Source organism: Corythoichthys intestinalis, chromosome 9 (assembly GCF_030265065.1).
Source record: "Corythoichthys intestinalis isolate RoL2023-P3 chromosome 9, ASM3026506v1, whole genome shotgun sequence".
NCBI lineage: Eukaryota > Metazoa > Chordata > Actinopteri > Syngnathiformes > Syngnathidae > Corythoichthys > Corythoichthys intestinalis.
In genome coordinates this window covers 31,935,905-31,950,745 of record NC_080403.1, presented here as the reverse complement: position 1 = coordinate 31,950,745, position 14,841 = coordinate 31,935,905, and the positions used below count along the sequence as shown (strand labels likewise).

The following is a 14,841-nucleotide window of genomic DNA, read 5'->3' as shown; positions in this document are numbered from 1 at the left end:
ATAAATCACCAATTTCAAGACAATACGATATTGTTTGGATAACGATATGATATTTTGCGATTTTACGAAGTCTGTCACATTTTATTTGTTTTAGGCCTTTGATTGACAGCAATAACATCTTTTTGACTATTTTGACTCTGAAGATTTCAAACATTTGAACAACAACTATCATATTTACCATAAAAGTTAATATATGTTTTTAATTTTCATCACTATACCATATTGCTTATTAATAGATATAACGATTCAGATATATGTATTGCTACACTTCTAACTGCTAATCCAGCGGTGTCATCATGTTGTTGTGACCATAGGCTGATCTACTATTCAGGCGAAGTAGGCATTACCAAAAGTAACCTTGGTAATGGTGGTCCCAGCTCCTTTCAGGTCATTGACCAGCTCCTCCTGTGTAGTTCTTGGCTGATTCCTCATCATTCTTAGGATCATTGAGACCCTACAAAGTAGATCTAGCCCGTTGTCCGAGGGAGATTGACAGTCATGTTTAGCTTGTTCCATTTTCTAATAATCAGGGGTGAAAGTGAAGGGAACGGTCAGGAACGCAGTTCCGGTGTAAGATTCAAGGCCAGAACGCTGTTCCGGTATAGGGTGCTTTGATTCCGACGAAAATATGATGGTAACTGTCAAAACACTATGTAAAAAAAAAACAAAAAATACAAAGCTGCCACACATGCATTTCATCTCCAAGAAGAAAACAATCTACCAAATCAGATTTACATACACAAGTGTGAACAACAAGCGTAATAAAGTGCTCGCGTAGCGTAACCCTTTCCACCAATATTTATTATTTATTTTATTCCACGGATGGCATGGAGGTTTCCCCAGCTGCTGCAGTTATCAGAGTCTGACGATGACGAGTCACATCAATGTGCGAATGCACGCAGCAAAGCAAAACGCCTGGACTCATTTATCTGTTCAATTGGCTGAAATACTGACATGTAATCACCAGAGATTGTTAGCTCTGATTGGTTCAAATGTGCATGTTTTCTGAAACAGCAAAAAAACAAGGGCAATGCAACTGAAAATGGATCAAAACTTCAATAGCAAGGAAAGAGTTAAGGAGGCTTATTTATCATTTAGTTTTATTTGTTCTGATGGGGAGGTTCAGAACATCTTAGCTGTCAATGTGCACTTTGGACTTACTTATTACTTACTAGGTTACTTATTCATTTCCTTATGATTTAAAAAAGTCAGTGTTTGCGCGATCTTCAAAATATATTCCATTTCACTGTGCATAATATCTTTTAAAAAGTCTTTTGTACTTATTTTTCTGAATGTATGTTATTTATATCTTTATTATTAAAAAACACAACAAAAAGTAAATGTTTACATTATCTTCAATTTAATATACATCTTATGTTCTTAAGTAGTTAAAATTGAGATTAGTATGTGAGGAAATGAGGGAAAATAAAAATTAGGAGATGGATAGCTGTTTTTGTTAACTTTTATTTTGAAAACCATTGAAAAGAAATACAATTTTCAATTAAAATCAGTTTTTGTATGTGTTATAGAAATAACTGACCAAAACAGTTTTCTTCGCATTTCAGTAGTTTTGACCCCCCCCCCCCCCAAAAAAATACCTTTACATCGGGGAGTTCCAGCAAGAAATTCTAACCACTTTCACCCCTGCTAATAATTGCTCCAATGGTGGATCTTATATCACCAAGCTGCTTGACAATTGCCACGTAACCATTTTCAGTCTTGTAGAGGTCTACAATGCTGTCTTTGGAGTTTGGGTAGCTCTTTGGTTTTGACCGTAACACCTAATAGGAGTCTTCCTGATTGCATGGGCTGCACAAGTGTTCATATGCAGCTAACCGCCTCAAACAGGTCAAAAAGCTAGAATTAAAAAGTCCACCTCCACAGTCCACTCCACTTATTAAGGAGAATAAGTGGAGTGGAGAGGGACTTTTTAAAGGCAACTAACAGGTATTTGATGCTCCAAATTCTAGCTAATAGACAGGTGTTCAAATACCTATTTGCATCAGAATAATACAAAGTGCAACAATTGCAATTCATTCTCTTAGTAAAAAAAAAACAAACAATTTTCTTTTGTCTCTACACAAAATATTTCTTTAATAGCTGGACAAACATAAGACCAGTGTCTGTTTTCTGATAATCCTGTTTACAATAAGCTTAACATTCTAGCCCTCAATTTGTCAACTGCAAGCTGAGTTTGAGCTCCTTACAAGGAATGTGGTCAGAACACGACAATAACAATACTATAACTGTACTTCTCTCCCAGCCAGAGGAGATGCAGTGGTCAGGCGGTGACCGCAAGATCCCAGATTCCGTGTGCAGCTTCCCATGTGAGTCCGGTGAGCGCAAGAAGATGGTGAAAGGCGTTCCTTGCTGCTGGCACTGTGAGCTCTGCGATGGCTACCAGTATCTTCTGGATGAGTTCAGCTGTGACATGTGCCCCTTCGACATGAGACCCCTTAAAAACCGTACAGGTTGCAGGCCTACGCCCATTATCAAGTTGGAATGGAGTTCTCCCTGGGCCATAATCCCTGTCTTCCTGGCTATCCTGGGCATCCTGGCTACCACAGGTGTCATTGCCACATTTATCCGCTTCAATGACACCCCTATTGTTCGAGCCTCTGGCAGAGAGCTCAGCTATGTGCTGCTGACGGGTATCTTCCTTATTTATCTGATTACCTTCCTCATGATCGCTGAGCCCAGTACAGCCGTTTGCGCCATCCGCCGGCTGCTTCTGGGGCTCGGAATGTGCATCAGCTATGCCGCCATGCTGACAAAAACCAATCGGATCTACCGGATTTTTGAACAGGGAAAGAAGTCTGTCACGCCCCCCAAATTCATCAGTCCTACTTCTCAGCTTATTATCACCTTCATTCTGATCTCAGTGCAGGTAGACGTGTGCCTATATTGCTGGAGTTGGTTACATTTAGCAAGGACTAAACTAATGACCCTACTTTCTTGCAGGTTCTTGGTGTGTTTATTTGGTTTGGCGTGGTGCCCCCACACACCATCATCGACTACGAAGAGCAGAAGCCTCCGAATCCCGAGTTTGCACGAGGGGTCCTTAAGTGCGACATGTCCGATCTGTCCCTCATCCTGTGTCTGAGCTACAGTATCGTTCTGATGATCACCTGCACAGTTTACGCCATCAAGAGCAGAGGAGTTCCTGAGACCTTTAATGAGGCCAAGCCCATTGGCTTCACTATGTACACCACCTGTATTATCTGGCTGGCCTTTGTACCAATCTTTTTTGGCACTGCGCAATCTACCGAGAAGGTACTCTCCAAACATTTTGTTCAACAGTCCTAAGATTGAAAATAAAATGCTTCCTGTGAACAAGTAGAACAAAATACAGGTCAAAGCAGAAGCAGAATAGAAGTCAAGTAGGTGCTCCTTGACAATAAATTCACTCCATTTTTAGCAAGCTTAAGATACTGCATATAATTGTGGTTAATACTTACCTTGTACATGCTACTTACCACAACTACTACTTACGTTATTTACTGTGTTTAATCACTTTACTGTACATGGCAAAAAGGAGCCCGATTGCAAAATATAAATTAAAATGTGAACAGTGAAATAACAAAGAAAAATGATTCAGAAAGACACAAGTGACACATTCTAACAAAACCTTGCATGCAAGGAGACAGTTCTAATACAACCAGTCTACAATGTATGGAAGCCCAAAAGTCATAATGAAATAAAAACAACATTTTGAAATAAATACACTTTCAATATAGCAGACAAATAATATAATACGGCCCCTAAATTGTAAAATACGGTATTATTATTATGAAGAAGATTTTACAAGATAAAAAAAGTTTTTCACAAACTAAAGTTTTAAAAATGTCATTATATCCTTTTCCACAATTACCTTTTTATTTCATAATGTCGTTTTTCAGAACAATGGGATTTTTCAAGATAAAAAGCGTTTTTCGCAAAGTAATTTTTTTATTTCACAAAGTATTTTCCACAATGGCCTTTTTATTTTATAATGTCATTTTTCAGCACAGTAATATTGTTTTTCAGCACAATTACTTGGTCTCTGTCAGTCAAACACATAAGGCAGATACAACGCATCCAATAAAAGAGGGGCAGGCGTACTGATACCCATGCTATCATGTGGTTTTGGCAGACGGATACACACAAGTCACGGCTGAGGAAACCTAGATACAGTGGGGAGAACAAGTATTTGATACGCAGTCAATGGGAAAACCCATTGGCAGTGTATCAAATACTTGTTCTCCCCACTGTACATGCACTTTTTTTGTTTCTTTTTTTATTTATTTATTTTTTTAAAGTTTCGCCACTCTGGGAGACTTAAAAATTGGCTCCCACAACTGTCCTTGCTAAGCTAAATGATATCTCAATGCATGTTTGTGTGGAACTGTAGTTCACGAATAACTAAAAAACTATTCACCTTTTTGCCAAAACTAGTAAAACTCTGTACACAGCTATTATAATCTCCCTTATGCCTTGAAAGAGAAAAATAACGCTGTTTTTTGTGCAGCAATGTGTGGAACTGTAGTAAATAGGCTTGCTGGACTCCCTTTCTGGTACCGTCTACCTCAGCCGACGTGGCCTCCATTGTTGTTTCCATTTTTTGTTTGTTTTTTAAATGTGACATTGTCAAAAAGAATAGATACGAAATATTTACTTATAAGAAAATAATTATAATGAATTAAATAAAAATATTTCATAATGTTACCTTATTTTCCAATTTAAGGGTCATATTACACATTTGTCTGCTATTTCATCAAAATTGTATTTGCTTAAATTGTTTTTATTTAATTAGCGGCATGGAAAATGAATGAATGAATGACTCTTTGGGCTTCCTAAGCTAGAAGTGCTCAACTATTTTTTATGAGACATATGAGCCTTGAAGCAGCAGGCATCCTCACAACACATTATGTTGTGTCTATTACGTGATACCAGAATATTAGAAGGCGTGTGAAATTTTGATAACAGCACTCAGATTTTTTTTGTCCTCATACTAGAGCGAAAATTACTCTATATGACATTGAAACCAAATACATTTTAATAGTGCAAATTAATATTCTAACCAAGTGTAATTACATTATATAACATGATTTTATCAATGCGGGAAAATAGTAGCATTGTTGCAGAGAAAAGACAGTTGGGTACCAACCGCACAGATTAAAAAAAAATCCCCTAAGTAAACAGTACGTACAGTTTGCATTTTTTAATGAACAACTACTGCAATCAACAGGATAATCCTCACACTAATACATGGGATTTAACTCATTAATTCAAATTCAATTCAATTCAAATTTAAGCTACAAACAACAATAAATGGGCCCTCAAACCTTTTTTTAAATGCCAAATCCTTGATGTAATCAAACTTTGATGCCATATTCTGCTTAACAGTTTAACGTTCCGCATCTGACCTCTGAGGGGAATAAGCGGAAAGAGTTGGATGAATCTGTCGTAGTAGTATTGCCCTTTTGAGTCATTTTTTCCTATCTAAGCCAGTGGAGTGGGTTCAGCTAACATTTTAAAAAGGTTGAAACCATAGTCAGAATGAGTATCATGCCTTTTCATTGTGCTTGCCTTTTTTTTTTTTTTTGAAGCAGCCTTGTTGTTTTCTCAGTATCCGCTTGTAATCAATGCTTCAGTCAAACTAAATACAACTAAAAAAAGCTTTCAGCAGGTTTTTTTTTTTTTGGCAAGACGGACAGAACTAAACAAAAATATGACTGCAGATACAGAGTATCACAAAAGTGAGTACACCCCTCGCATTTCTGCAAATATTTAAGAATATCTTTTCATGGGTCAACACTGACAAAATGACACTTTGACACAATGAAATGTAGTCTGTGTGCAGCTTATATGATAGACTAAATTTATTTCCCCCTCAAAATAACTCAAAATATAGCCATTAATATCTAAACCGTTGGCAACAAAAGTGAGTACACCCCTTAGAAACTACATCCCTAAATGTCCAAATTGAGTGCTGCTTGTCATTTTCTCTCCAAAATGTCATGTAACTTGTTAGTGCTACTAGGTCCATGTGTGCATAGGGAGCAGGTGTGTTCAAATTTGTAGTGCAGCTCTCACACTCTCTCATATTTGTGACTGAAAGTTCCAACATGGCACCACATGGCAAAGAACTCTCTGAGGATCTTAAAAGACGTATTGTTGCGCTACATAAGGATGGCCAAGGCTAAAAGAAGATTGCCAACACCCTGAAACTGAGCTGTAGCACAGAGGCTAAAATCATCCAGCGTTTTAAAAGAGTATGGTCCACTCGCGTTGGTCGTCCAAAGAAGCTGAGCGCACGTGCTGAGAGTCACATCCAAATTTTGTCTTTGAAAGATCGTCGCTGGAGTGCTGTCAGCATTGCTGCAGAGATTGAAGAGGTGGGGTGTCAGCCTGTTAGTGCTCAGACCATACGTCGCACTCAACATCAAATTGGTGCGCATGGGTGTCACCCCAGGAGGAAGCCTCTTCTGAAGACGGTACACAAAAAAGCCCGCAAACAGTGTGCTGAAGACATGTCAACAAAGCACATGGATTACTGGAACCATGTCCTATGATCTGATGAGACGAAGATTAATTTGTTTGGTTCCGATGGTCTCAAGCATGTATGGCAGCGGCCAGGTGAAGAGTACAAAGGTAAGTGTGTCATACCTACAGTCAAGCATGGTGGTGGGAATGTCATGGTCTGGGGCTGCATGAGTGCTGCAGGTGTCGGAGAGTTACATTCCATCGAGGGAAACATGAACTCCAACATGTACTGTGAAATACTGCAGCAGAGCATGATCCCCTCCCTCCAGAAACTGGGACGCAGGGCAGTGTTCCAGCATGAAAATAACCCTAACACACCTCCAAGATGACCACTGCTTTACTGAAGAGGCTGAGGGTAAAGGTGATGGACTGGCCAAGCATGTCTCCAGACTTAAACCCAATAGAACATCTTGGGGAGGGATCCTCAAGCGGAATGTGGAGGTGCGCAAAGTCTTAAATATCCGGCGGCTCCGCAATGTCGTCATATAGGAGTGGAAGAGCATTCCAGTGGCAACCCGTGAAGCTCTGGTCAACTCCATGCCCAGGAGAGTAAAGGCAGTTCTGGATAATAGTGGTGGCCACACAAAATATTGATGGGTGACATGTTGTAAGTTAATATTGACAACTTTCACTAAGGGCTGTACTCACTTTTGTTGCCAGGGGTTTAGATATTAATGGCTGTATTTTGAGTTATTTTGAGGGTGAAATAAATCAGCTCTATTATATAAGCTGCACACAGACTACTTTTCATTGTGTCAAACTGTCATTTTGTCAGTGTTGTCCCATGAAAAGATATACTTAAATATCTGCAGAAATGTGAGGGGTGTACTCACTTTTGTGATACACTGTATGTACAGTTGTGCACATTCATTTACATACAGTGTGGCAAATAAGTATTTAGTCAACCACTAATTGTGCAAGTTCTCCCACTTGAAAATATTGTTTGATTTTTAAAGAATTTATTTGCAAATCATGGTGGAAAATAAGTATTTGGTCAATACCAAAGTTCATCTCAATATTTTGTTATGTACCCTTTGTTGGCAATAACGGAGGCCAAACGTTTTCTGTAACTCTTCACAAGCTTTTCACACACTGTTGCTGGTATTTTTGCCCATTCCTCCATGCAGATCTCCTCTAGAGCAGTGATGTTTTGGGGCTGTCGTTGGGCAACACGGACTTTCAACTCCCTCCACAGATTTTCTATGGGGTTGAGATCTGGAGACTGGCTAGGCCACTCCAGGACCTTAAAATGCTTCTTACGAAGCCACTCCTTTGTTGCCCTGGCTGTGTGTTTGGGATCATTGTCATGCTGAAACACCCAGCCACGTCTCATCTTCAATGCCCTTGCTGATGGAAGGAGAGTTTCACTCATAATATCTTGATACATGGCCCCATTCATTCTTTCCTTTACACAGATCAGTCGTCCTGGTCCCTTTGCAGAAAAACAGCCCCAAAGCATGATGTTTCCATCCCCATGCTTCACAGTGGGTATGGTGCAATTCTGTATTCTTTTTCCTCCAAACACGAGAACCTATGTTTCTACCAAAAAGTTCTATTTTGGTTTCATCTGACCATAACACATTCTCCCAGTCCTCTTCTTGATCATCCAAATGCTCTCTAGAGAACCGCAGACGGGCCTGGACGAGTACTTTCTTCAGCAGGGGGACACGTCTGGCAGTGCAGGATTTGAGTCCCTGGCGGTGCATTGTGTTACTGATAGTAGCCTTTGTTACTGTGGTCCCAATTCTCTGTAGCTGATTCACTAGGTACCCCCGTGTGGTTCTGGGATTTTTTCTCACCGTTCTTGTTATTATTTTGACGCCCCGGGGTGAGGAGGGAGTTGAAAGTCCGTGTTGCCCAACGACAGCCCCAAAACATCACTGCTCTAGAGGAGATCTGCATGGAGGAATGAACAAAAATACCAGCAACAGTGTGTGAAAAGCTTGCGAAGAGTAATAGAAAATGTTTGGCCTCCTTTATTGCCAACAAAGGGTACATAACTAAGTATTGAGATGAACTTTTGGTATTGACCAAATACTTATTTTCCACCATGATTTGCAAATAAATTCTTTAAAAATCAAACAATGTGATTTTCTGTTTTTTTTTCACATTCTGTCTCTCACGGTTGAGGTTTACCCACGTTGACAATTACAGGCCTCTCTAATATTTTCTAGTGGGAGAACTTGCACAATTAGTGGTTGACTAAATACTTCTTTGCCCCACTGTATAATGGCAGAAATGGCAAAGCTATATTATTGATGACTGAACCTGGAAGATCCCATTCTTTATTATATTTTAATGATCATATTTTTCAAAGCCTTTAGCTTAATTAATCAAAAACGTAATCTGTTGTGGCCTGATCATGTTTTCACACATCTGATTAATTCTGCCAATCAAACTAATGCGCACAGGGTGTAATGTTCCTCTCATTTATTAGATAAAATTAAGGCTGCATTTTAAAATAAGAGCCATAAAAGTAAGGCAGCAGTTAAAGAGAAAGTAGGAATTATGTTAAAAAATTGCACATGAAAAATAGGTTTTTATATGATATTTCTAACCTCCCACATGCTAAAAAATTAACCTTCTTGAATAAATTTACATTTATTAAAACCATTAAATTCATTAGAACATTTCTTAGCACCCGCTCACTACTGCCAAGAAGTAGGAGACTATTGTATACTGTAATATCACTGAGTGGAAATTAGCATACACTTTACAACGTTAAAAACCTGCGAACAATCGCTACGTTTACACATACAGAGCACTAAAACATCTATAAAGGGAGCACTAACCACTACTTGAAATTATAGATTCTCCCCCCTCTGGGCTACCAACACATATTAAAATGGTAAAAAGCAGCTCTTCTCGCTGCTGATCACTCTTCTTATTTTTGCGCAGACCTAACACAATGAATACATTTAAGGCATGCAATTCAAAACCCGGATTTGCCATATACTGCATAAACCCATAAAATAATGATTGCTTTAAAAGCAGCAGCGTGGAATATACGTAGACTGCCATATACTGTAATTTTCGGACTATAAGTCGCTACTTTTTTCTTTCATTTTGAATCCTGCGGTTTACAGTCCAGTGTGGCTTATTTGTTAATTTATTTGTGATAACACTTTATTTGACAGCGGCATCATAAGACTGTCATAATTATGACATGACACTGTCATGGGCATTACTGAATGCTTATGACAGATGTCATTAAGTGTCTTCCGGCAAATTATGTCACTAACTCCATTTATGTCCAGCTAGGATCTTTTACATCCATTCAAAAGTGAAATAATTTGCCGGATAACACGAAATTACATCGGTTATAAGCATTCATTAATGCTCATGACAGTGTCATGTCACAATTATGATTGTCTAATGACAGTCTTATGGTGCCACTGTCAAATAAAGTGTTACCAAATACCATAACTATCAATTAATAAAACAACCGGAACAGTAACTGAAGAAATAATTAGCACAGAACTGCTGCAATGCATGCTAGGAGGCACGTTGGAAAACAACAGTGTTGACAGGAGGTGGCAGCAGAGGTTGACTGTCTCCCCCAAGGGAGCAGTGATGGCCAAATGAAGCTTCTTGAAGCAATTCATGGTGGTTAATTTGGTCTTAAAGTGTTTCCAGTTAATATCTTTTAGTGTAAATATCCCATCATACAGTGATGACAGCCGTGGCTTATAGTCCAATGCGGTTTATCCATTAACAAATGCCGTTTTCGTGCCAAATTTGGTGGGGGCGGCTTATAGTCAGGTGCGCTTTATAGTGTGAAAATTACGGTAGTTGGATTTTACTGCATATTTTTGCTGATTAAGAAGATTTATAAATCCATTTTTGAATTATAAGAAGAAAATCAGTATATTGTTATAGTTTCTCCTTATATTTTACCGAGACGTGATACTGCAGCAGTCGTGGTAGTGACAAAAAACTGATTCTGCATATGCACACACACACAAACACTTATGGTAAGTGTAATGAAATCCTTCCTATGATCCACATGAAACCTGAGTTGGTTATCTTTCTTACTATTTGCTTCCCGTTACACTGACAAGATATTTTGCCTCCTCGTAGTGAGAGGCTGTGTTTCCTTTACCTTGAGGGCAATTTCTTTTGTCACAATGAACACAACTGTTGGAAAAATATTGGGGGAAAAAAGCACATATGCTTTGAATAATAGAGCAATGTATTATAAACCAGTGAGGCCGAAACAATTGAACCCTGCAGTGCTTTCAAAATCTTTTCATCTCCTCTAAATAGGAATAAAGAGAAATAAGTAAAGGAGGACAGAAGAAAAATAGGTCACATGAACTGAGAGATGGACACAACCCCTCTTGGTTCAAAACCATTTCAATAAATCATCACTCAAAAAAGGGTTCTAAATATAGACTTTTGTCCATCTCATGAAAGTATTTATCCTCCCAACATGTTGAAAACCATGTGGAGGCTTCTACCTGCTTGGTGTCTGCACTTATGCTGTTATATGGAGGCACCATTCACCATATCTAAGGCTTTATATCAGCTTGCCTTAGGCAATAAGCAAATAAATCCCATCCATACATCACCGCAGCTCTTTTCAGAACAGGGAGGGTGGGGTTCATTGAGTGAGACTGATAAAAAGCATGGATGAGCTGATAAATGAAACCTTACTGAACGGATATTAAACCAGAGATACTGTTGAAGATATGTGCATACAATTTATGACTTATTTAAGCCATAATATAGCTACAATTTATTACTTATTTATGCCATAAATATATCTTATTTATGTCACGTGTGTTGTTTTATTTATATGCAGTACATTCTGCTTGAATAATGAGTTCATAATTCAGTGGAGTCAATCTCAGGGGAAGTCAACTTTCATTATTGCTGTTGGCTTTCCACGAGCCACTGAGAGTTGATGTCGGTCAAAGTTGGCAAATAAAGCCTCTTGTCCTGAGTACACACCCCAGGTCATAAATCCCTCATCGGGTTGTGAGAAAATTTGAGAGGGTGGTGGGGAACAGTATGCTTTCGCTTCAGAATATAGTCGAGACAGCTTTGCGGCACTAAATGTGGCCTTATGTTTAAAAAAAAAAAATGTACAGATGGAATGGTATTAACATTTTGTTTCACCATTATAATCACCAAAATGGTCATCGTACAACATGGACTGAAGAAATATAAACAAAGGGAATATAGATATGTGCACAGAACCCCTGTGCTGGGCCCTTTTTTTGGTCTGAATTGCTGGCAGTAAATCAGATTAATTTCTAAGGTTGGACTCCCCCATGACTGACCTTTTTCAGATTCTGTTTATAAATGTGAGATTCCCGGTTTAAGTCATTCAATGCCAGAGACATATTTTACAGTTCTTTTAGAATCCAAACTTTTTGTACCAAAGACATTTTTATGTCTATCACATGGGATTAGTGCAGTGTTTCTGAAACAGCTTTACAGTGAATTCCAACTTGGTAATAAGGTTCGTGCAACAAACTCGCCAGATGGCGGCGATAGTTTAATTCAGCCCAGATACTGTGACAATTTATGAACAAGGCAGTCCACAAGTTGGGAAGTGGAAACATTTTATACTCAAATTATGTGTAGATCTCGCAATATATGTGTTGGGTTAGTCAACAGAAATAAACGCGTCATTAGACATGTCCAGCTGAGTCCAACTTCGATATATCTGGCTTTCGTGCGAATTTTGCAAAGATGGCGGAGCAACAAAAGAGACAAAGTTTTGTCCGAGGACGCAAAAAAAAAAAAAAAGAAACAGGGTGGCAACCAGGATAAAAGGACACACAACAAAAAACATTGGCACAGCTTTCACCCAACCGGAAGTCAGCGCTGACGAAGAGCCGGTGGGGGAATACGTTACAAGTTCAAACGTTTCTTATTATCAGCATTGTCATATGCTATTGTTTATTCTCAACTGGATTCATTATCTCATTACTATTCATCCTTCACACACCCGCTGGAAACAGAAATGTCGTTTAATCCAGTGGTCCCCAACCTTTTTTGCACCACGGACCGGTGTAATGTGGGCCTTTTTTTCAATATGTGGCAGAAAATCACAATAAATATAAAATAACTAGCGCTGTCAAATGTATCGCATTAACGAGCGGTAATTAATTTTTAAAATTAATCACGTTAAAATATTTGACGCAATTAACGCATGCACTGAATGACCTGCCTCAAACAGTTTACAATGACGCCGTTTTAGCATATTGAGACCGAAAAGGCAGAGAAATGCGAGTGGACACAGGCGTTTATTGGTCCGCGCCTTTTATTGGCATAAGCTTTGGCAAATCTATTGTGGCGAACGGCGTAGGGAAGAATGAAAGGAGACGATCTTTTTCTTGACACGCTTAATTGGACACACGCAGAACATACTGTTTACCATTTGCAGCCACTCCTAACAGTCATGGTTACCCAACTTTCCATCATGCATTTGGGCAGTGCGGGTGACGATCTTTTTCTCAACAAGCTTAATTGAACGCAACGCAGAACATACTGCATACCATTTGCAGCCACCACTGACAGTCATGGGTGCCCAACTTCCCATCATGCATTTGGGTGGAACAATTAAGTCGCTACAGTATCATTTAGTGAAAGCACAGCAAAGATAATATTCCTCTCTCTCAAAAAAAATAATGTTCACAAAAACAAAAGAACTCAATGCAAACAGAACTGGGATTCCCAATCAAAATAGCTATGCAAAATAAACATAAAACTTACTCAGACTTTGCCTTGATTTCTGAAGTAATTTAAAACTCGCCAGTGACACCTTGTGGTGTATTTCAATCACTATCTTACGCAGTTAAAGACACTGTGGAAGAACGGCTGTGACGTCACCGCTCGGCGAGGTCAACAATGGCGAGCTACTAGTTTAATTTTTTGATTGAAAATCTTACATATTTTATTAAAACGAAAACATTGAGAGGGGTTTTAATATAAAATTATTAAATTTCTATAACTTGTACTAACATTTATCTTTTAAGAACTACAAGTCTTTCTATCCGTAAATCCCTTTAACAGAATGTTAATAGTGCCAATGCCATCTTGTGGATTTATTGTTATAATAAACAAATACAGTACTTTTGTACAGTATGTTGAATGTTTACGTCCGTCTTGTGTCTTATCTTTCCATTCCAACAATAATTTACAGAAAAATATGGCATATTTTAGGGATAGTGTGAATTGTGATTAATTAATTTTTAAACTGTGATTAACTGGATTAAAAATTTTAATCGTTTGACAGCCCTAAAAATAACACGTCGAGGCTAAAAACGGATATTAAGTGCAGAGAAAATGTCACTCACAATACAATGAATCAATCTTCTTTTTTAAAAGTGGCCTCTCCTAATAGCTGTCGGCAAATATCCGTGGTCGCAGGCATAATGAGTTCTCCAGTCGTGAAAGGTTTCTTAGCTTTAGCAATACCGTGCACCATGAGGTATGATGTTATCAGTGCATTTACTTTTGTTGCCTCTTTTGCTAGCTTTTAAATCACATATTATGCAGAATGGACTTGGTTGTAGGCTCCTGTTTTGGCTCAGCAGGTGACCTTTTCCCCATAAAAAAGCTGTCCAAAGACATCGCCGCCTGCAGCACATAGGCAACAGCAGCTAAAGTTGCTGTTTACATCGACTGTCACTGGGCTGCTATATAGGTGTGCACACACCGTCGTAATTGCGGCCAACCACTAGATGGCAACCTATACAAATCTTTACTCGGATTAGTCTATAGAGTAGACAGGGATATTGATGTGTCAAGAGCCACAAGCCAAATTGCAGTCGTTAATAAATTATTTCTTTGCGGCCCGGTAGCAAATGGTCTAATCCATTCTGCAGGTGAACGGGAGATCACGATTTTACGACACTGTGCACTGGTCCTCACGGTAAATGCAGTCTTCCTTAAGGCAAAACACTGCCACTTCTGTCCATCTATGTTGCTAAAATCGAACAAAACTGAAAAGTTACCTAGTATTTAACACACGGTTCTTTTGCAAACAACAGTCTTTGTAAAACCCAAGTTTTATTTCAGAATAAATCCACTACTTAGATGTAGGATGTGCAACGAAATTAAAAACAATAAAAAAAAACTATCAGCATAAGTTATTGTTCTGCTTGTTGCCCTCAACCCCATACACAAAAAAGCAAATTTTCTCTAGTTTTTGTGAAAAGCTGTGCATCAGAAGGAAATAATGGCTGGAAGCATTCACTGTAATTATGAATGACCTATTGCATTAACCTAGATTAGTGACCCCTGAATCTAAAGATGAGCTGTTAGGTGGTCCTGAAAAAGTATTGAGTATATTCCTGCATG

At 38.7% G+C, this 14,841-nt stretch overlaps 1 protein-coding gene across 2 annotated transcripts in view; it reads left to right on the top strand.

The window, feature by feature from the left end:
- grm6b (glutamate receptor, metabotropic 6b) overlaps nucleotides 1–14,841 on the top strand; it is a 43,809-nt gene that overhangs the window by 26,389 nt on the left and 2,579 nt on the right. For both annotated transcript variants that reach the window (XM_057845679.1, XM_057845678.1), the window contains exons 9-10: nucleotides 2,264–2,887; nucleotides 2,962–3,273. In XM_057845679.1, the coding sequence (XP_057701662.1) occupies nucleotides 2,264–2,887; nucleotides 2,962–3,273 (936 nt within the window). The remainder of the gene's footprint in view (nucleotides 1–2,263; nucleotides 2,888–2,961; nucleotides 3,274–14,841) is intronic.